Raw genomic sequence first — 21,228 nt, 5'->3', positions numbered from 1 at the left:
TATTTTAGTTGAACTGAATTATATCCCAGGATCTCAGGACATGATTTAGAGTCCAGATTTTTACAGAATTATTCAATTCCTTTGGAAAAATCATGTGCCCCTCCATCATAAAAATAAAATGTCTTATGAATAGTGGAATATGAATAAGGTTTCAAATAAAATTTACCTGACATCACTACTCAAAAGGCAACTGCTTAATATCAATATAATGATATATTTCCTTCATTATTTCCTATTTACATAATTCACAATACTGGAATCATATACACTTTTAAATAAATAAATAAAATTATTTATTTATTTATTTATTTTTGGCTGTGTTGGGTCTTCATTGCTGCGCACAGGCTTTCTCTAGTTGCGGCGAGTGGGGGCTGCTCTTAGTTGCGGTGCGTGGGCTTCTCATTGCGGTGGCTTCTCATCACTGAGCACGGGCTCTAGGCGCACGGGCTTCAGTAGTTGTGGTACGTGCCTCAGTAGTTGTGGTTCGCAGGCTCTAGAGCGCAGGCTCAATAGTTGTGGCACACAGGCTTAGTTGCTCTGCAGCATGTGGGATCTTCCCGGGCCAGGGCTCGAACCTGTGTCCCCTGCATTGGCAGGCGGATTCTTAACCACTGTGCCACCAGGGAAGTCCCCATATATACTTTTAAGCAATTTTGCATTCTACTTTCCCCCTGGAGTATACAAGGAAACATTCCATCATCAGCATATTTTTAGTGTTAAACATTTAGGAAAAAATAAAAATAATCTCTACCTATTTAGAAACTTAAAAAATACACATGGGGTATTCCCTGGCAGTCCATTGGTTAGGACTCTGTGCTTTCACTGCTGAGAGCCTGGGTTCAATCCCTGGTCAGGGAACTAAAATCCCACAAGCCATACAGCACAGCCAAGAAAAAAATAATAATAATAAAATAAAATAAATCAAAAATACACAGGGACTTCCCTGGTGGCACAGTGGTTAAGACTCTGTGCTCCCAACACAGGGGGGGCCCGGGTCCAATCCCTGGTCAGGGAACTAGATCCTACATACATGCCACAACTAAGAGTTCACAAACAACAACTAAGGAGCCCACATGCCACAACCAAGGAGCCGGTGAGCTGCAACTATAGAAGCCCGCCTGCCACAACTAAGACCCAGTGCAACCAAATAAATAATATTTAAAAAATTAATCAAAAATCAAAATACACACATACGTAAGTGATAAAGGAGAAATCACAAACTGAGAAATAATAAAAATACTACATTTCAAAACTTAAAGGTTTATGTTAGACAATAAAGCTTGAAATTAACAAGTATCCAACTTATTATGTTAAAAAACAGTAAGAAGAAGATGATCAAATATAAAAGCAATTAAAAAAATAGAAAAATGGAGATAGAACTGAGAGGTTATTAACAAGATCAGAATTTGGTTCCTTGAAAAGAGTAATAAAAGATAAACTTCTGGGAAAGTTAAGGAAAAAAGACAATAAAAAGAGAAAGTGGTCCTACTAATCCATTTCACACAAAAAAAGTGAAGAAAGAAAAATGAATAAATTCCTCATAAAATACTCAGTAGGGCTTCCCTGGTGGCACAGTGGTTGAGAGTCTGCCTGCCGATGCAGGGGACACGGTTTCGTGCCCCGGTCCGGGAAGATCCCACATGCTGCGGAGTGGCTGGGCCCGTGAGCCATGGCCACTGAGCCTGCGTGTCAGGAGAGGCCACAACAATGAGAGGCCCGCGTACCGCAAAAATAAAAAATAAAATAAAATAAAATACTCAATAAACTTCAATTAAAAAGAAATTATATAGGATAAGTGTCCTAGCTTCTCCAACAAATCAATGGCATAAAAGGGGGAAGGAAAAAAAAACAGAGAGAGAATGAGAGAAGCTGTTATCATTCAACAACCAAACATACCTCGTTTGGATCCTGATTCAAACTAACTGGAAATACATTTTAAGAGAATCAGGATAATACAGACTGAATAGTGGGTAATATTAAGAAATTATTAATTTTGTTAGGTATGACAATAGCATAGTTAAGTTAAAATAAGTCCTAAGAGACATATATTTAAGTATTTCTACTGAAATGACAAGTCCGGGATTTGCTTTTAAAAACTCCAGCAGAAAAAAAAAGGGTGTGTTGGGGGGGGGGTGGACAAAATGATCAGTAACTTGTAGTAATAGGCACATAAGAGTTCTTTCTACTGTTCTACTAAATTGAATTATCTCATTTAAAAAACTTTAAAAGGAGACAGAGAAAACCTGAATAATCCTATTACTATTAAAGACTTATTGGTTAATTTTTCCCATTAAGACCAGAACTAAATATTTTTACAGGCATGTCCTACTGAACTTTCAAGGAAAAGACAATTCAAGCTTATACAAACACTTCTAGAAAATAGAAATACTCTGAAAACCACATATGGCCAGTAAAAGAAAAGGAAGTCATGAACACAGAAGCAAGAATCCTTTAAAAAAAAAAAGAGAGAGAGAGAAAAGAAAAAAAAGAAAGAAAAAAAAACGAAGAGCAAATCAAGTTTATCAGTGTTTTATAGATGTAATATCATGATCGAGTTGGGATCATCTCAGGAATCCAGAAGGAGGGAGTTAGCATATTCACTGTAGTAACAAAGGAGAAAGAAAACATTATATCTATCTCAATGACTATAATAAAAGCACTGGCTAAAAGTCAATACCCAATCACAATTTTTTTTTTTTTTTTGTGGCTGCATTGGGTCTTCGTTGCTGCCCATGGACTTTCTCTATTCTCTAGTTGGAGTGACCAGGGGCTACCCTTCCTTGTGGTGCACAGGTTTCTCACTGTGGTGGCTTCTTCTTGCTGTGGAGCACAGGCTCTAGGCACGTGGGCTGCTTCAGTAGTTGTGGCACACAGTCCCTAGAACAGGGGTGCTTCAGTAGTTGCGGCCACAGGCTTAGTTGCTCCATGGCTGCAACTACTGAGCCTGCGCTCTCGAGCCTGAGAGCCGCAACTACTGAGCCCGTGCTCCACAACAAGAGAAGCCACCATGATAAGAAGTCTGTGCACTGCAATGAAGAGTAGCCCCTGGTCACTCCAACTAGAGAAAGTCCATGCGCAGCAACGAAGACCCAATGCAGCCAAAAATAATTAATAAAAAAAAAAAAACTGATGGGAAGGATATATGTATATGTATAACTGAATCACTTTGCTGTACACCTGAAACTAACACAACAGTGTAAATCAACTATACTCCAATATAAAATAAAAATTAAAACAAACAAAAAAAAATGATGGGGCTTCCCTGGTGGCGCAGTGGTTGAGAGTCCGCCTGCTGATGCAGGGGACACGCGTTTGTGCCTCGGTCTGGGAAGATCCCACATGCCGCAGAGCGGCTGGGCCCATGAGCCATGGCCGCTGAGCCTGTGCATCTGGAGCCTGTGCTCCGCAACAGGAGAGGCCACAACAGTGAGAGGCCCGCGTACCGACAAAAAAAAAAAATGATGGGAACTTCCTTAAACTGATAAAAAGGTCTCTTCCAAAACCTAAAAACTGACAGCAAATATGGATAATGGACCAACATTAAAAGTAGCCTCTTTAGCATCGAAACAAGACAAAGATACCCATAACAACCACTTCTATTCAGTGTGAACTGGAGTCTCTAGCCAAAGAAATAATATAAGAAACACTCATGAGTCAAGATTGAAAAGGAAGAAACACAACTTATTGTATGCAAATGATATAACTGTCAACATGGAAAACCCAAGGCAAAGAAGTAGAAATAGTGAGAGGGTAGCCAGGTGATTGAACATACCACAAATACAGACAAATTAAATTGCACTTCTATACATGAGCAAAAAATGATTAGAAATAAGTTTTAAAAACACAATAGGGGAAAAAAGATCTGACAACGTTATTAGAAAATATGTGTAAACTGTGAAACTAAAGACCACCTAAACAGGACTTCCCTGGTGGTGCAGTGGTTATTCATCCCCCTGCCAATGCAGGCGACAAGGGTTCGATCCCTGGTCCGGGAAGATCCCACATGCTGTGGAGCAACTAAGCCTGTGCACCACAACTACTGAGCCTGCATTCTAGAGCCTGCGAGCTACAACTACTGAGCCTGCATGTCTAAAGCCCGTGCTCTGCAACAAGAGAAGCCACTGCAATGAGAAGCCTGCGCACCGCAACAAAGAGTCACCCCCACTTGCCTCAACTAGAGAAAGCCCGCGTGCAGCAGCGAAGACCCAACATGGCAATCAATCAATCAATAAATTCTAACAGTTTTTCAAAGAATCAGACAAGATGATTCTAAAGAACCTAGTTTCCACCTCTGTGTAACAGGAAAAGTACCCACTTCACAGGTTATTTGTGAGAATTCAATGAGTTAATATAAGTAATTGGAACAGTGCCTGGCATATATTAAGCACTATGAAAATGTTACCTCTATTATTATTTAGTGGAATCATCACTCTATTAGGAGATAAGACTAGCTCATAATAATAAGAACAAATTTTTTTCAGGCACTTTCAATGTGTCAGGCATTGATTGTCTCTGTGGCTCCTCAATAACTGTATTATTCTCATTAATCCTCTAACAACTTCAGAAGTAGTTAACAGCCACATATATAGAGTCCATTGAGGAAAAATCAACTTCAGTAATACCAAAGTCTTACTCCAGGCTCTAGTCTTGAGGACTTTAATTTAACCTGTACTACAGCCAAATCTGCTGCACTTGGTTGTTGTTTCATGTTTATTATGCAAAACATTTAACATCTCATTACAAGGTTAGGCTCCATTATGAAGCAGACAGGAAGGCTGGCATTGGTAGACCTTGACAATAAAGGTTATAGGGTTGTTTTTTAATGGCAATTCTGTATTTTCAACAGACTTAATTGTAGTGTCCACTACAAAAGATCCACTCAGGTTTCAACTCAAAGACAGATTCAAATACTATTTCCTAAGATGGCTCACTTTGTTACAACCTCAACTATGCACTTTGTACCTTCTATCTTTTGTTATAGCTAAGTATTTGTGTGTACCTAACTTCTTTAGCAAATCGTAAGTATTTGAAAGATAAGGGTCTCATTTAACAGATATTTACATTTCCCATAGCACCTAGCACATGCTCAAGGAGTAAATTTGATAATAAACATTTCCAGCAATTCTGCAATTGCATACTATAATTATTTTTATCTGATTGGCAGTTCACAAATCTATAAAAGTTCTCTTAACCTTTCCTTAAAACTTGTAATTTTCAATGACTATATTAATTAGATTTGGAAGATTATATAAAAAAATCATATATACTTTGACCCATGATTAAGCAGACCTTATTATTTCATTTGATATCACTGACTGTCATTATCACTCCTAAGCTGTTATGATTGTGCCTCGAAGTTCTGGACATTTACGATTCCTAAATGCCATCAGCCATCACTGGTATCTAACCTGGCACAGCTCAAAGGGTCCAAGTACCTGGATTTACACCCAATTCTACAAGCTGACTTCATTTACCAGTTACTTTCCAAATGTGAGCTCATGTTACTTCTTCTATCAGAAGGCAGTAAAACTTATTCTACTTCCTTCATGGAGTTGTTTTAAGAACCAATGAGATGGGTCTTAAATATTTTAATAGATTCTAAAGCATATAAATTATGCTTCTATAAAAAATGTGTAAATTTATTAACCCCCTTTTTAAAAGTTATATACACCAGGTGGGACAGAGCAAAGGATCCTTTAGGATCATCTAGTAGTGTTTATTTGGAAACACAGACAGAATAAAAAGCAGAACCATATTGGGTGAGGAGGAATTGGGAGAATGAAGATGGATTTTCCTCAGGCTTCTTAGAACACTGCCCCTCCCAGGGAGGGCCCAAGTTTGAAAATTACTGATTCTCTCATATTATAGATGCAGTAACTGATGCATCACTAGCTTCCCTAAGATTGTACTATTTTGTTATTGAGTATGGACTCTATTATAAAGTCCCTGGATCCCAGCAGAATATTCTTTCTATGTAAGTAAGCAAACAGACTTCATTTTTAGCAGCTGTTTTAGATTATTCAACATTATGAGAACTATAACTTTTCTAAACATTTTTAAACTGAGAAAACAATTTTTTAAACAAAATTTAAGTATTTCCAGACTAAGAAAAACTACTCGAACTGTAAATCAATTCTATACTGGTAGGATTAAGAGTACTAAAGCTCAAAAACCTAATATGTGGATTTTATTTTAGCCATCAAATTTCCAATCTTTCCCCATTAGGTCCTTCTGCAAGGGGCTTCCCAGAAAAAAACCTGGCCGCAAGCTCACGAGCAGCATATTGGAAAAAGGCTACTAAAAATAAGAGACTATGTATTTAACCAGTGTGTCATAAATAGCAAATAAAACCCAATGGACTAAAACTAGTAGAAAAGCAAGTCTCAAATTAAAAGCAATATGTATGAAGATGCAAGGGAAAAATAATTAGAAATTTAAATGCCATAATTCAAACAAATCCTACTGAACAGTGGGTTTTAGTACTGACCAGCCTCAATCCACCCCTCTTACTAAGCTCCTCAGGTTCTTCCTTTTTGTTCAAGGAAAGGGAAAAAATAAAGGTTCAAATAAATCACCTTCTCAGGCCCCCATCTCAACTTGCTCTTCATAGGGATTAGTTCAGATCAGTTGAATAAAATTTACGTGTTCAACAAATAAAAGAAGCAACCTAGAGGGTCCTACACATAATAGCTTGGGATTTTTACTGTAGAGAGAAAATTGATCTACTAAAGAATTTTAAGCAGAAATATGATATGAACAAATCTGCATTTATTAGAGTCCACTGAAACAAACGAGATGAAGAATAAATTGGACAGACAGATCCAGAGTCAGGGAGACTGGTGAGGAGGCTGCTGCTAAAGAGGCATCAAAGAGGCCAATCAAAAGACTCTCTGACTAGGGCTTCCCTGGTGGCACAGTGGTTGAGAGTCCGCCTGCCGATGCAGGGGACACGGGTTCGTGCCTCAGTCCGGGAAGATCCCACATGCCGCAGAGCGGCTGGGCCCGTGAGCCATGGCCGCTGAGCCTGCACGTCCGGAGCCTGTGCTCCGCAACGGGAGAGGCCACAGTGGTGAGTAGGCCCGCGTACTGCAAAAAAAAAAAAAAAGATTCTCTGACTAGAGTTAGGGAGTTAAGGAGAGAAAAAAAGAATGACTCCTAAGTTTCTGGCTTGGATAACCTAAGAGTACAGTTATCCATATGGGCAATCAGAGGAATACATGGCAATGTGAGAGAGAAATGTGGAGCTTAAGTCACCATCAGACATTAAAGGGACCACTGGAAATGCTAGTATTTAAGGGACATGATCTTTTTTTTTTTTTTAAGGGACATGATCTTAACCTGCAAAGGATGCTAAAATTCAACATTCCCCAGCCCATCCACCAGGAATCCTGGAAATCAGTTTCCAAAAGGAAATGTTAGTGGTGTTCCATGCTCGGCAGAAAATTCACTAAATATAGGTAATAGGAGATATTTAGTAAACTAGGTAACAACAAAAGCCAGACTGCAATGGACTGAGAAGTAGGAAGTAGAAAGTAAATGACAGCAAGTACTTCTTCTAGAAATTAAGGTGAGTTCTTACATATTTGATTTGCTGACCCCCCCTTTCTCTTTGATTAGACATTTACAAATCTGAAATTTATCCCATTACTTTTAAACTATCCTATGACAAACATTTCAAGACAGTATCAGAAACAACTTGAAATGAACAAACTCACACTATCTCCAGTAAGACATTTCCTGCTTACTTTCTAAAATATCAACTAATTAACATCATCGGCAGGCTACTTCTACCAAATAGTTTATTGACAAATTCCCATATATGGTTCCCAGATGCTCAAATACAAAATGACTTTGAGTAAAATGTTTCTTCGGGACTTCCCTGGTGGTCCAGTGGTTAAGACTCTGCTCCTACTGCAGGGGGGGCGCAGGTTTGATCCCTGGTCAGGAAACTAAGCTCCTGCATGCAGTGCAGAGCAGCCAAAAAAAGAAAAAAAAAAGGAAAGTTTCTTCGTCTGAGTGTACATTCAGTCCAAACACGGTGACATGAAATGTGACTGACAGGACAGAATTAAATCTGATTTGAAAAGTTTAGCATAATACATTAGGTTTATCCAATGAACTGTGTATTAGAAATGTGATAATTTAAACAAAAACGAACTTGGATTGAGCATGTGGGAAACTAGTATTGAGTCAAAACATCCTTTCATTATTACATACTGATTCTGTAGGTCACCCTTGTTGTCTTCTTAGTTCTGTGGTCTTCAGAGCAGATTTAGCTATATCATCTCTTGTAAAATAAATACTCAACTCACTTAGCCTTTCCAAAAAAAATCAAAAGATCAAGACAATTCCACGATACATGAGAAATTACACAAATGTTCCCCACCATGAAATATATAAGTGAAGTATAACCTTCAAAATTAGGATTACTAACAATATAATCCCAAATACTGCACTGAGTATAAACAAAAGATTTTAAAAAGTTACAAACTAGGATGCAGAACTGAAATAATTTTGGCTCAAAATCTAATTCTAGGGCTTCCCTGGTGGCGCAGTGGTTGAGAGTCCGCCTGCTGATGCATGGGACACGGGTTCGTGCCGTGGTCCGGGAAGATCCCACGTGCCACGGAGCGGCTGGGCCTGTGAGCCATGGCCGCTGAGCCTGTGCGTCTGGAGCTTGTGCTCCGCAACAGGAGAGGCCACAACAGTGAGAGGCCCGCGTACCGCCAAAAAAAAAAAAAAAATCTAATTCTACTGCATAACAGTACCTCTTTCAGTTACAAATTCTTTTCCCATTTAGAAGGCTCAAACATTATTTGCTGAATAAACAGGCTTATTTTTGTACTTCAGGTAAGCTGAATTCAAATAAAAACTCAGTTGGGTTTTAAACTGTGTACATTAAGCAAAATACCCATACGAATTATTCTAAAACTAGTCAATTCTCAAGTACCTGCTTAAAAGACAGAATTCATCCATCAACTCTCCTCCTTTCAGTTAGTTTTCTCTGTGGCATTAAAAATGCTTTTTAAAAAATGAACATTCCAGATCTCAAAACCTTTCTTTCATCCCAGTGGTGAGACCAGAGGACGAGTAGGAACTAGACAAGTGAAGAGTGGAAAAAAGGAGGACAGGTGAACAACTCAAGCTGAGCCACAGCAATTGAAGTAATTCAAAGGAGGGGGAGCCAGGTGAGTGATGAGGTGGGCAGAGATCTGAGATTTAAAAAACTAAGGATTAGAGATGAAAGTCAAATCTACAGAACTCTAATAATTCTTAAAACAGTTTGGCTAGACATGAAAACTATCAATCTCACAAAGATCTCTCCTTATTGGTTTAGGGCACTTCTACTCTTACATTAACTCAGCTGTTTTGGGTGCTTAACAAAGTATGACGTTTTAAAACACCGTGGCCTTTAAAATGAGGCGATTTTGTAAATTTCATGAACTTATCAGGTTAAAATAACCATCCTAACTTTCATCCAGTACTTTATTTCAGAAATGGTATTTAATACTCCGTAGATGAAGCAGAATTAACCTAATCATAAAAAACCCACCTATCAAGGAAGTAAAGGTGCATAAACACTTAAAACTACAATATTGAATTTGAAGAACACTACGAAAATGTAACGAGGGCTTCCCTGGTGGCACAGTGGTTAAGAATCCACCTGCCAATGCAAGGGACACGGGTTCGAGCCCTGGTCCGGGAAGATCCCACATGCCACGGAGCAACTAAGCCCATGTGCCACAACTACTGAGTCTGCACTCTAGAGCCCACGAGCCACAGCTACTGAAGCCCGTGCACCTAGAGCCCATGCTCCGCAACAAGAGAAGCCACCACAATGAGAAGCCCGCGCACAGCAACGAAGAGTAGCCCCCACTCATGCTGCAACTAGAGAAAAGCCTGCGCACAGCAACGAAGACCCAACGCAGCCAAAAAAACCAAAACCAAAAAACAACTGGTAACAACCTGTGGGTTATATACAAATTTGATAGAAGATGATAATCAATATTAAGTTTCACAGGATCACATAGCTATGCATGTTGGCAGCTGGTGAACTGTGAAAGCTAATAGAGCCAAAGGGCAAAAGTACAGGTTAATTTTCAAAATATGCATTTTAAAAAATTAATTAATTGGTTGATTTTTGGCTGTGTTGGGTCTTCGTTGCTGCACGCGGGCTTTCTCTAGTTGTGGCAGCGGGTGCTACTCTTCGTTGCGGCGAGCAGACTTCTCATTGCAGTGGCTTCTTTTTGTTGTGGAACACAGGCTCTAGGCGTGTGGGCTTCAGCAGTTGTGACTCATGGGCTCTAGAGAGCAGGCTCAGTAGTTGTGGCGCACGGGCTTAGTTGCTCCGCAGCATGTGGGATCTTCCCGGGCCAGGCTCGAACCCGTGTCCCCTGCATTGGCAAGCAGATTCTTAACCACCGCGCCACCGGAGAAGCCCGAGTATAGTAACATTTTGAGAGAAGCTTTGCAGTGAGGGTTGGATTTGTTTGCCTAATTGGGGTTTGCTCCAAGGGAATGCCTATAGGGGATCCTAGATGGTGAAACTATCGTATCATTTCTTAAAAAAAAGGAAAAAGTCTCCTAGAAATTGTATATCTGTAAAGAGAAAGGGGAGCGTGACTTTTAAAAAAAATCTGCTACATTTTCTACATGCATGACAACTGGTAAACAAAACTTGGATCTTAAGAAAATAAACAGTTCACTTTGTTAACTACAATTTACCAAAAACTTCAAAGACAAATGATAAGTGCATTTCAAGAGATAAATGACAAACCCTAAGTCTTCCTGCCATTAGGTTCCCTCCCTGCTACTGATCCTGTGCAGTGTCACTAGCATTACTCTTTCCCTGACCATGTCACTCTTCTCATAAAATTTTTATCCAGATGGTGAGATGAATGTCAAATTCCTTAGCATATTTGTCTTTCCATATTAGGACCCTAACATCCTTTTCCATCTGTCTCCCATGAAAACATTCCACCGTATGGTCTGTTCCAGTCACATAAAAACCACTTGTATTTGTTCCACCTGAAATACCACTCCAACTTTCCCTACTTTTTTTTTCTTGGCTGCACCGCATGGCTTGCGGAATCTTAGTTCCCAAGGAGGGACTGAACCCGGGCCCTCGGCAGTTAAAGTTCTAACCACTGGACCATCAGGTAATTCCCAACTTCTAAGAAAAGGTAGGTCATGCTCTCCTACCCCCATTTTAATATACATTTTCTATATGAAGTTTTCCCCCAATACTCCAAACCCATCCTGTCAGAAATAATCCCTATCCTCTGCCTTTATCTAAAACATTTAAAACTTATCAGAGTAGGGCTTCCCTGGTGGCGCAGTGGTTGAGAGTCTGCCTGCCGATGCAGGGGACACGGGTTCGTGCCCCGGTCCGGGAAGATTCCACATGCCGCGGAGCGGCTAGGCCCGTGAGCCATGGCCGCTGAGCCTGCGCGTCCGGAGCCTGTGCTCCGCAACAGGAGAGGCCACAACAGTGAGAGGCCCGCGTACCACAAAAAAACAAACATAAAAAAACAACAAAAAACCTTATCAGAGTATAACTCATGGGAAAACTGTGCGGATACGTGTACTACCAACTCCACCAGATCCTAAAGGCTTTGAGAGCAGAAACTGCACCTTGATTCATCTTTACATTCCAAATACCTAAAACTTGGTGGGTAGTCAATGTTTCCTGGCTCGAATGAAAGGTGCTCCAAATGAAAATAGTGACTACCCAATTCAGGAGAATCACACAACTTCAAAATATGCAAATTTAACTCATCACAACCCCTCCCCTCATCCATATCCATACACAAACACTTCTCTAAGTATTGAATAAATGACATCCTCACCAATTCTGCTACCCAAGCTTGAAACTTGGGAATTACCCTTAATTCCTCTATGGCAATATTCTGACACTAATTAATTAATCCCCAAGTTCTGCTGACCACCCATGTTCTCTCAAACCTTTTCACTTCTTTCCGTGTACTAATCCAGGCCACCCTCATCACAGCTGGAATTCTGAAACAGTCATCTCACTGGTCTCCCTGCCTATTTTCCCCTGTTCCTTTCCAAACCATTCCTCGCTTTAGTCAATCATCTAAGGTACAATTCTGTCCATCCATTTAAAAGAGCTAAAAAAATCTAAACTCCAATAAGCAGTAACTCCAATAAATCCTGCAAGACTGGCCCCTTGCTCACCTCTACAGTTATATTTCTTGCTATCCCCCAGATAGACAAAATTTACAGATTCCATGACAGACCATCTCTTGTTTTCAACCTGGGCTCACTCTTAGAAACACTTTATCCTTCAAATCTCAAGATCAGACACCGATTTCCTCAAAAAAAGCCACTAGAGCAACAGTAACTACAGGTTAGGTACCCGTTTCTCCCACTGTACACCGTGCAAATACAACACTGTACATTGTACATATACAACACTGGTCACATCAGACTTGAATGTCGTTCTTTCCCCTTATCTACAAACCCCAGGAAGGAAGGGCCCATGTCTTTCTGGATCACCAGAGTATTCCCTGTTTTGAGATGAAATGCCGGGCATACAGAAAACGTTGGTCCAATACAGGACGTTGGTCCAATACAGGACAACTGGCAGCTTGTCAACTCTTTTAAACTAGTATTTTTCAAATTGTGAGTCACAAGCCATAGTGGGTCATGAAATCAATATAGTGAGTCACAACCACCACTTTATTTTTTTTTTTTTTTTTTTTTGCGGTACGCGGGCCTCTCACTGCTGTGGCCTCTCCTGTTGCGGAGCACAGGCTCCGGACGCGCAGGCTCAGCGGCCATGGCTCACGGACCCAGCCGCTCCGCGGCACGTGGGATCTTCCCGGACCGGGGCACGAACCCGCGTCCCCTACATCGGCAGACGGACTCTCAACCACTGCACCACCAGGGAAGCCCACGACCACCACTTTTTAAAACATGAAATGCAAAATGCAAAAATATATCAGAGTATATTATAAGTAGTAAGGCTAGGTAGGATAAATATTGTTTGCTCACTTCCTGAGACAGGGTCTCTGGTTCTTCATGTAAAATGTAGTTCTTACTTGGGTGTGGTCAAAAAATATTGAAAAGCTCTGCATTGCCCCTTCTACTTTTCTTCCTCCTCCTTTAAGAAAGTCTTCTTTTAAGACCCAGATAATGCACTTCCCTGGTGGCACAGTGGTTAAGAATCTGCCTGCCAATGCAGGGGACATGGGTTCTAGCCCTGGTCCGGGAAGATTCCACATGCTGCGGAGCAACTAAGCCTGGGCTGAGCCTGCACTCTAGAGCCCGCAACCCACAACTACTGAGCCCGCATGCCACAACTACTGAAGCCCGCGCCTAGAGCCCGAGCTCTGCAACAAGAGAAGCCACTGCAACGAAAAGCCTGCACAACGCAACGAACAGCAGCCCACACTCGCCACAACTAGAGAAAGCCCGAGCACAGCAACGAAGACCCAACACAGCCAAAAATAAATAAAATGATTAAAAAAAAAAAGACCCAGATAAACAAATAAAAAATAATGCTCAACCACATGATTCTTTAGAAAAAAGCCATTCTTATCTTGATCATTTCCAATAAGAACAATCTTATTTCTCATTATGCCTTAAATATTTATGTTCATTTCAATTACTCACATATACAAGATTCCCCTATGTGACAATATATATACTTTTATTTTAACCTCTGCTGCCATATTCTTATACTCTCAAAAAACTTAATCTTTGAGTAGATGATGTATACGCTAACTCTGCACCTTAAAAGTAAGGCTCTGTAAGCCTTACTTTTAAGACCACTCTCAACTTCACACATTTTGTTTTCTCTTTACCCAATCTATCTGTATACCCATTAAAAAAATCCAGCACTGCTTTTTTGGGATATATTTAGCAGTAAAGTTAAAAACAGTTAACACTTAATGAAAACATACTATGCTGCAGCAAGCACTATCCTAAGTATTTGACAAAGAGAATTCTCATTTACTATTCCTTACCACAATCCTACAAGGTGGGTACTACAGGTGAGGAAGCTGAGACAGAGAGATTAAGTAACTGGCCCAAGGCTCACAGGTAATAAAGGCAGGTCTGGGATTTTAACTCTACTAGTCTGACTCCAAAACAAATTCTCTCACCACTCACTTTTTTCCAGCAGTTTAAATTTTATACTCTCTCTCAACTAAATTACTCCTAATTGCCTTTTGGGGCATTTATTTAAAAAGATCTACACCTAGGGACCTCCCTGGCGGTCCAGTGGTTGAGGCTTCACCTTCCAATGCAGGGGGTGCAGGTTTGATCCCTGGTCAGGGAGTTAGGATCCCACATGCCTCGTGGCCAAAGAGCCAAAACATAGAACAGAAGCAATGCTGTAACAAATTCAATAAAGACTTTAAAAATGGTCCACGGGCTTCCCTGGTGGTGCAGTGGATAAGAATCTGCCTGCCAATGCAGGGGACACGAGTTCGATTCCTGATCCGGGAAGATCCCACATGCCGCAGAGCAACTAAGCCTGTGTGCCACAACTACTGAGCCCGTGTGCCACAACTACTGAAGCCTGCGCACCTAGAGCCCATGCTCTGTGACAAGAGAAGCCACCGCAATGAGAAGTCCACGCACCGCCATGAAGAGCAGTCCCCACTCGCAGCAACTAGAGAAAGCCTGCGCGCAACAACAGAGATCCAACGCAGCCAAAAATAAATAAATAAAATTCAAAAATAAAAATGGTCCACATCAAAAAAATCTTAAAGAAGAAAACAAAAAGATCTACATCTAAAAACAAATGATATCCAAATTGTTCAGAAGAGGCTTAAAACCTCAATGTTTATTCTCTTAAACATTTTTTGAGACCTGAGCAATAAAATATTTTACCATTAAAATTTCAGAAGAAAATTACCTTCCATTTCATGAAAAAAAATCATCTGCAAAAGCCAATGTTTTAAATATTTTACACGTGGCATAATTTAAGTTTCAACTTGCCCATTAATTTCTCTAATGCTTGCCACACTAAAAAAAAATTCAACTTCAGAAATTCTCTAAAGAGGGACCCTAAAATTTCAAAAACACACAAAACAAGTTGTCTTATTTTTCCATTAATTGTTGGGTGTAAGAACTGGCAGAATAACTCTTGAATTGTTTTTGTAAATATACCAGGAAGAAGCATTTTACACTTCCACTTGTATCTGCAACATTCTTCCTACTCGTTTTCTTTCTTATTTACCACTTAATGTCCTTACAAAAACACCACAAGGCACTAATTTTCAACTTCTCGTTTTAACCCCCCCCCCCCCACTTTATAGAATAGACTAAGGAAAAGGTAGAAAGCAAAGTAAAACAGAGAAAACAATGTCGCAACCAAGGCAGAAACCTTTTCCTCCCTCCCCATCATCCAATCACTGGACATGCGAATACATTTCTTACCTCTGTAACAGAATATGAACTCCAGCTGAAAAAGGGAACCCTTGTTGTAACACATACAAGATTTACAACGTAACAAGTCACCTTAACTTACTATCCACCACAGATAGCTTTCTTGAAGCCCTATAAATGAACTTACAAAGCCTTGAGAGTAAGCAACTGCCAGAGTTCGAGACACTTAGTAAAACGTTTTGCAATTTAGCAGAGAGGTCGGCAATACCTCGCTGGACCAAAGAGCAGTAACTCAAAAACTTCAGAAGCAGAACTCTCATGTAAATGCTGATGCCCGAAAAATAAAATTAAAACACAGTATCACAGGTTTAAGAGCTAACAAAGAAATGATCTCCAAAAAAAAAATATTCTAGTTACATGACAAACCACTAAGACACAATGGTGTTGAGAAAGTAAAACTGACATTTAAAAAATCCTTGCCAATGGAATATCACTCAGCCATAAAAAGAAACGAAATTGAGATATTTGTAGTGAGGTGGATGGACCTAGAGTCTGTCATACAGAGTGAAGTAAGTCAGAAAGAAAAAATACTATATGCTAACACATATACATGGAATCTAAAAAAAAAGGTTCTGAAAGTGTAAAACATAGCTAGTGGGAAGCAGCTGCACTGCACAGGGAGATCAGCTCGGTGCTTTGTGACCACCTAGAGGGGTTGGATAGGGAGGGAGACGCAAGAGGGAGAATATATGGGGATATATGTATACATATAGCTGATTCACTTTGTTATACAGCAAAAACTAACACAACATTGTAAAGCAATTATACTCCAATAAAGATGTTAAAAAAAAATTCCTGTCACAAAAAAATCTATTGTGTACACTTATCTAGGGGTCAAAATGCAGATATATCTGCCCTGTGCCTTCAAAATGAAAACGGGCATAAAATCCAAGCCAATTTTGACACATGGGTACACAGCAGGGCCACAAAACCATACCAAGACCAGAAGAATCTTTTACCCTACTAAATATGCCAGATCCTAATGCCGACACGCCTCTTTCCAGAGTCTGTTCTTTCAGCCCATACAGCATCAAGTGTTCACAAAGCAGTGACAAAACATGTCCTGTGAGCAATGAAGGCAATATATCATCCTCATCATTCCATCACACAGGTGATTATCAGAAACAGGTTCAAGAAATATTTGAAGGACAATGTATTAACTATTCTGGTCAATAATTTTACCAAAAAAGTTTTGCAAATGGTTTTTATGATGGAGTGGTAATGGAGGTGGCAGGACAGAAAGGCATTTGATTCCTCAAACAGTTTTGATCTAACCATGCCAAGTTAAATAGTATTTTCAATGTATCAAGTGCAAAGATTGAAACAGGAACATAAAAATACAAAAGTGGTAAGTCTTTCTCCCCATTCTAACATGTAAAACTTAAATGTAATTCAAATTATTTTTATCAACCTAGAAAATTTTTAGAAGAATCTTTGAAAATTAAATAAGTCATTTTTATTCTGCATCAGTGGATAACCTTAGAAAATCAAATTTTGGGATTTAAGTACTAATTTGTTTTGTAACACTTTAGTTTAGCATGTCGACCCAACTGGGTTCCAATTTTCTTTCCTATAAAACTGGAACATGCAAACACTCCTGGCAGGTACACTTACACTACTAAAACTGCAAGCCTCAATCATATAAAAAAAGTTTCTGGAGTCTAGAATTTTGGGATAATTTTGAACAGTTCTAAATAAAATTAATCAAGTACGAAGGAATAATTTACATACACATTTACAAAATATGCGGCAACTCAGAAGTAAAAATGTAGAAATTACAAGTTTAAAATGTAATGTTTTAAAAAATGAAGAGTCTCTGTTAAAAGTTGACTGCAAACTTATACTACACAGTGCTAGATACAAATAAAAATCAAAATGTAATGGTGCCCAACTTGAAGTTCACAGGGGGACAGTATATTCTTAACACTCATTTCTCCCCTTCCCCCATCAAAAAATCCAAACTGGTTAGCATTAAAAATTGGATACCAAAGAATTCCTGGAGTAGAATCTTAAGGGGGGTGGGGGCAGAAAAATCAACCTACACTACAAAATTTAGAGAAAGATAAACTCTTAGGACTAAGACTGAATTAATCTCAGTGCTGAGGGTTTTATATTATAAAAACCCACTTGATACATTTAGCACTGTTACAATGCTTCAAAGATATTTCAAGTAGCAAAACAGTTTCTGTGCATTAGTCAGGTGAGACAGCACCAAAATGAGTTAAAGTTACCAAATACACAGATCAAATATGGAGACTGCAGCAGTGCACCTGAACAGAGATATTTGAACAAGAGAGCACAGCCTCCCTTTCAGACCTTGCATTACTCTAAGACTAAACTGTTCAAATCAGGAGTCATCAAAACAGTACAAGTAAAAAGTTTTCTCTACAATATTCCCAGTCACTGGCTAACTCAAATGTAAAATCCATTACCATATTACACAAAAACTAAAGAAACAAAACAAAAATCTACAGGTGAAAAATGTGTCTAAAGGTGATCTAAAAGTCCTACCAAGTGACATTTTAGTAAGTACAAAGGAATACAATACTCCATATGTGTATGAATTCTGAGGAAAAAACACAGGTTTTAAAAAAAAATCCCTGAAGACTACAGAAACTTCAAGGAATGAGGACAGATCAAAGTTCATGTACTGCCAACGTTACAAGCCTGAAGCAGAGGAACTCTGCAAAAATCCTCAATCTTTGCAGGTTACCTTAAACTCACGATACATCTTTCTTATAAAAGCAAAGAATCCAAAGCATTTGCCATATCCTTACGTTTTTCACCCACAGAAACGAGCCTACTTAGAACCACGCTTCTTTAGAAGTTCTCTACAAACTCAAAGGGTACATTTAACTCCATTATGCACTCTCACTGGCAGATGGAGGAATGACGTTGAGCCTGTTTTCTCAGGGAGTTAAAGAGATGCTCCGTAGTAAGGGGGAACATCTTGTAGACTGTCAGATGGCCAGCCATTCTTCATCTTCATTACCCTGGCACCTCAAACAACTAAGACAGCAAAAGAGAAGTTCGGTGGCCATCAGGATAGCATCAAACTAACTGTAAGAAGGGAATGATGGAAAGAAGTCTCCCCGAATTTCTCTTGACAAAAGGGCTAGTCCACAAATGAGTGAAGTAAAAAATTTGAAGAGCTTTTTAAAACTAAAATCTGGATCTCCACATATGTTTAAAGTGTAAAAAAGACAAAACACACAAATACAAAACCTACTGCACATTTAAAATTCTTGTATTATCAGTTCATGTTTGCAGTTCATGATTGGGACTCTTTCAACTTTTAATCTTGATTTCCAAGTACATAACTCCATAAAATCTGTTAGCCCCCCATCCAGCCCTCCCCAAAGAGAAAGTAACTGCAAACTGCAAAGAAAATGCCTCTGTCCTCTCTCCCAACCTAAAAACCCCAGAGTTTCAGACGTTTTGGTCTGGCACCAAAGAAATGAGATGGAAAATGAACAGCGCTCCATATTGATTTTTAAAGCAAATGGGGGTGTGGGGGGTCGGCAAAAAAGCTGGGAATGGTAGATAAAATAATTCATACCAAATTTCGGGTTTGACGTTTAACTTCACGTCAAACCTGAAATCCTGGATCACACACACACAAATAAATAAAACCAATATTTTTTTATATCCTCATCCTCAACAGAAAATCTCATGTAAAGAGAAATTCTTGAAGAGTAGAAAGCAGAGGAAACGGGACAAGTACGATTAGGAAGAAAGGATTCACGATTCCTCATTTATCAACAACAGAAAAAGTAAATTGCAAAAAAGGCCCTTACACTCAAATGCACTGGCATTTCCAAAATTAAACTGAATGGGAACAACAATAAAGGCCATTTCTGCAGCAACACTCAATACCTCTAATTCCAGAACACATAGCGATATGACATAGTATTGCAATAAATGTATTAAAAAGGAAAGAAAATGGTTGGGCTACTGGACGCCTTCGACCAGTTCATTCAAACACCTTTAAAATCAATCAAGAGGCAGAGAACTAGGAAGAGAGAGAAAGAAAATATGGACGAATAAAGCTGCGAGGAGAAAAGATTAAGGAAGAGGTGGAAGGCCAGGGTTCCCAAGACTAACCTGTGCCATCGCTGGCGGACGCCGAGAGGGCCGGAGATGAGAGTTTAGGCCGCTTGGCTGAAGGCGGCCCCGGTTCCACCACATTCTCGGCCATTTTTAATTCTTTCGGAGATACGGGCGAGGAAAACGAGAATCCCCGGGAAATCTCTTCTTCAGGCCTGGGTCCCCGCCCGGATCCCTGGGGTGGGCTTGGGGGGCTCCGCCGGCCCCCGAAGGGGGTGGGGGAAGTTCCTTTTTCTCTTCGCCGGATCGCGGTGGCTGAAGAGGGATGCGGGCTCGATAGAAAAGGTAGGGGCAAGTGCGAGGGGCCGGGCCTGAGCCCAGGCCCGGAGGAGGGCACAGGCACACAAATGCGCCGAGCGCGTCCGCTGCGGCGAATCCCCGAGAACTCGCGGCTCTAGAGGCGCAGTCCCCGGCCCGCCACGGCCGGCCCCTGCCCAGCCGAGGTCTCTCGGAGCTCCGCCGCCGCCATCAGCTTCTTCCTCCTCGGCGCTGTCCTCCTCCTTCTCATCGCCACAAGGAGGCGGGGGCGAAAAGGGGGGAGAGGAGGAGGCGACGAGAGACACTCACCTCCTCCCGGTGCCCCCTCCCGGACCTGAGCCCCCACCCTCCGAACCCTCCTCTTGCCGCCGCGATCCGCGCCGCCGCCGCACCGGCCACTAATGGCCGCAGAGAGCTCGCCCGAGCCGAGAGCCAGGCTGGCGCCGCCGCCTCACATCGCGCGGCGGGCGGCGGAGGCGCGGCGAGGACGCCGGGCGCGGAGCTCGCCGGCGCAGAGGGCCGAGGGGGCCGGGCCGAGCAGCGCCGCCAGCCCGCGCCGACGCCGAGGCCACCGAGGAGGCCCCGCTCTGGCGGGCAGCGCAGGCGGCTTCCTCTCGCGCCGCGCTCTCCTCCTTCGCCCTCCCTCCCGCGGAAAATAAATAAATACGGCCGCCGCTACGGCCCCCACCCCCGGCGGCCAGATGCCGGGAGCGCCCGCCCCCCGGGGCTCCGCTCGGGGCCGCCCTCGGCGGCGGGCGAAGGCGCCGCGGGGCGCGGGGTTATGTAATGGTCCCCCCTAGGCGTCGACGCCGGCCCGGCTCCCGGGCCGCGGTGGGGGTGTGTGCCGGCGGGAGGGGGCTGGGGGTCGCCTCAACCCGTGCGCCCCGGGCCCCCTGCCACTGTCTCGGCCCCTGCCGCCTCTCTCCGTCCCGGCTCTCCTCCGAACTCTCGCTCCCGCAGTTCGCACTCAGCCCGGCACCCCGCTTGCCCACTCTCGCCCGCTCCCTCTCGCCCTCTCTCCCCCCGAGCCTAGCACACAAACAAGATGGCGGCTGTTGTTTCTTCCCTCTGCCGAATCCTCCTTACAGGCTAGCGGTAGCAGCGGCGGCCGGAAATGAGCCAAGGGGGGGGGTGAAAAAAAGGGGAGGGGTTGGGCCTCCAGAGGGAGGTGGCAGTGGGCGGGGCCTGGGCCCGAGCCGCTCTCACAATGGGGGAAGAGGACCCGGGGGCGGGGCCGGCTCCAATCACGGGATCCGCCCAAGGCCCCAACGCGGTTGGCGCTTCCGCAAACTCCCCCGGCGTCACCCGGTGGCTCCCTTTAAAGGGGAGGATTTGAAGGGGGGGGGGGGGTCAGGGGCGGGCTCGGTATCTATTTTCAGTCGGTGGACACTTACGGGGGACTGTGTCTGGGTTGGGTCTCTGCGTAGGAGATCGGTGGGAACT

At 42.0% G+C, this 21,228-nt stretch overlaps 1 protein-coding gene across 1 annotated transcript in view; it reads right to left on the bottom strand.

Moving 5' to 3' along the window:
* The window catches only part of EP300 (EP300 lysine acetyltransferase), a 73,228-nt gene extending 53,310 nt beyond the window's left edge, over positions 1–19,918 (bottom strand). The window contains exon 1 of the mRNA XM_082850848.1: positions 19,525–19,918. Within this exon, the coding sequence (XP_082706974.1) occupies positions 19,525–19,618 (94 nt within the window). The 5' untranslated portion in view covers positions 19,619–19,918. The remainder of the gene's footprint in view (positions 1–19,524) is intronic.
* Positions 19,919–21,228: the final 1,310 nt, after the last annotated feature.

Source organism: Leucopleurus acutus, assembly GCF_964270905.1.
Source record: "Leucopleurus acutus genome assembly, chromosome: 11".
Taxonomy (NCBI): Eukaryota; Metazoa; Chordata; class Mammalia; order Artiodactyla; family Delphinidae; genus Leucopleurus; species Leucopleurus acutus.
This window is presented reverse-complemented; position numbering and strand designations above follow the sequence as displayed.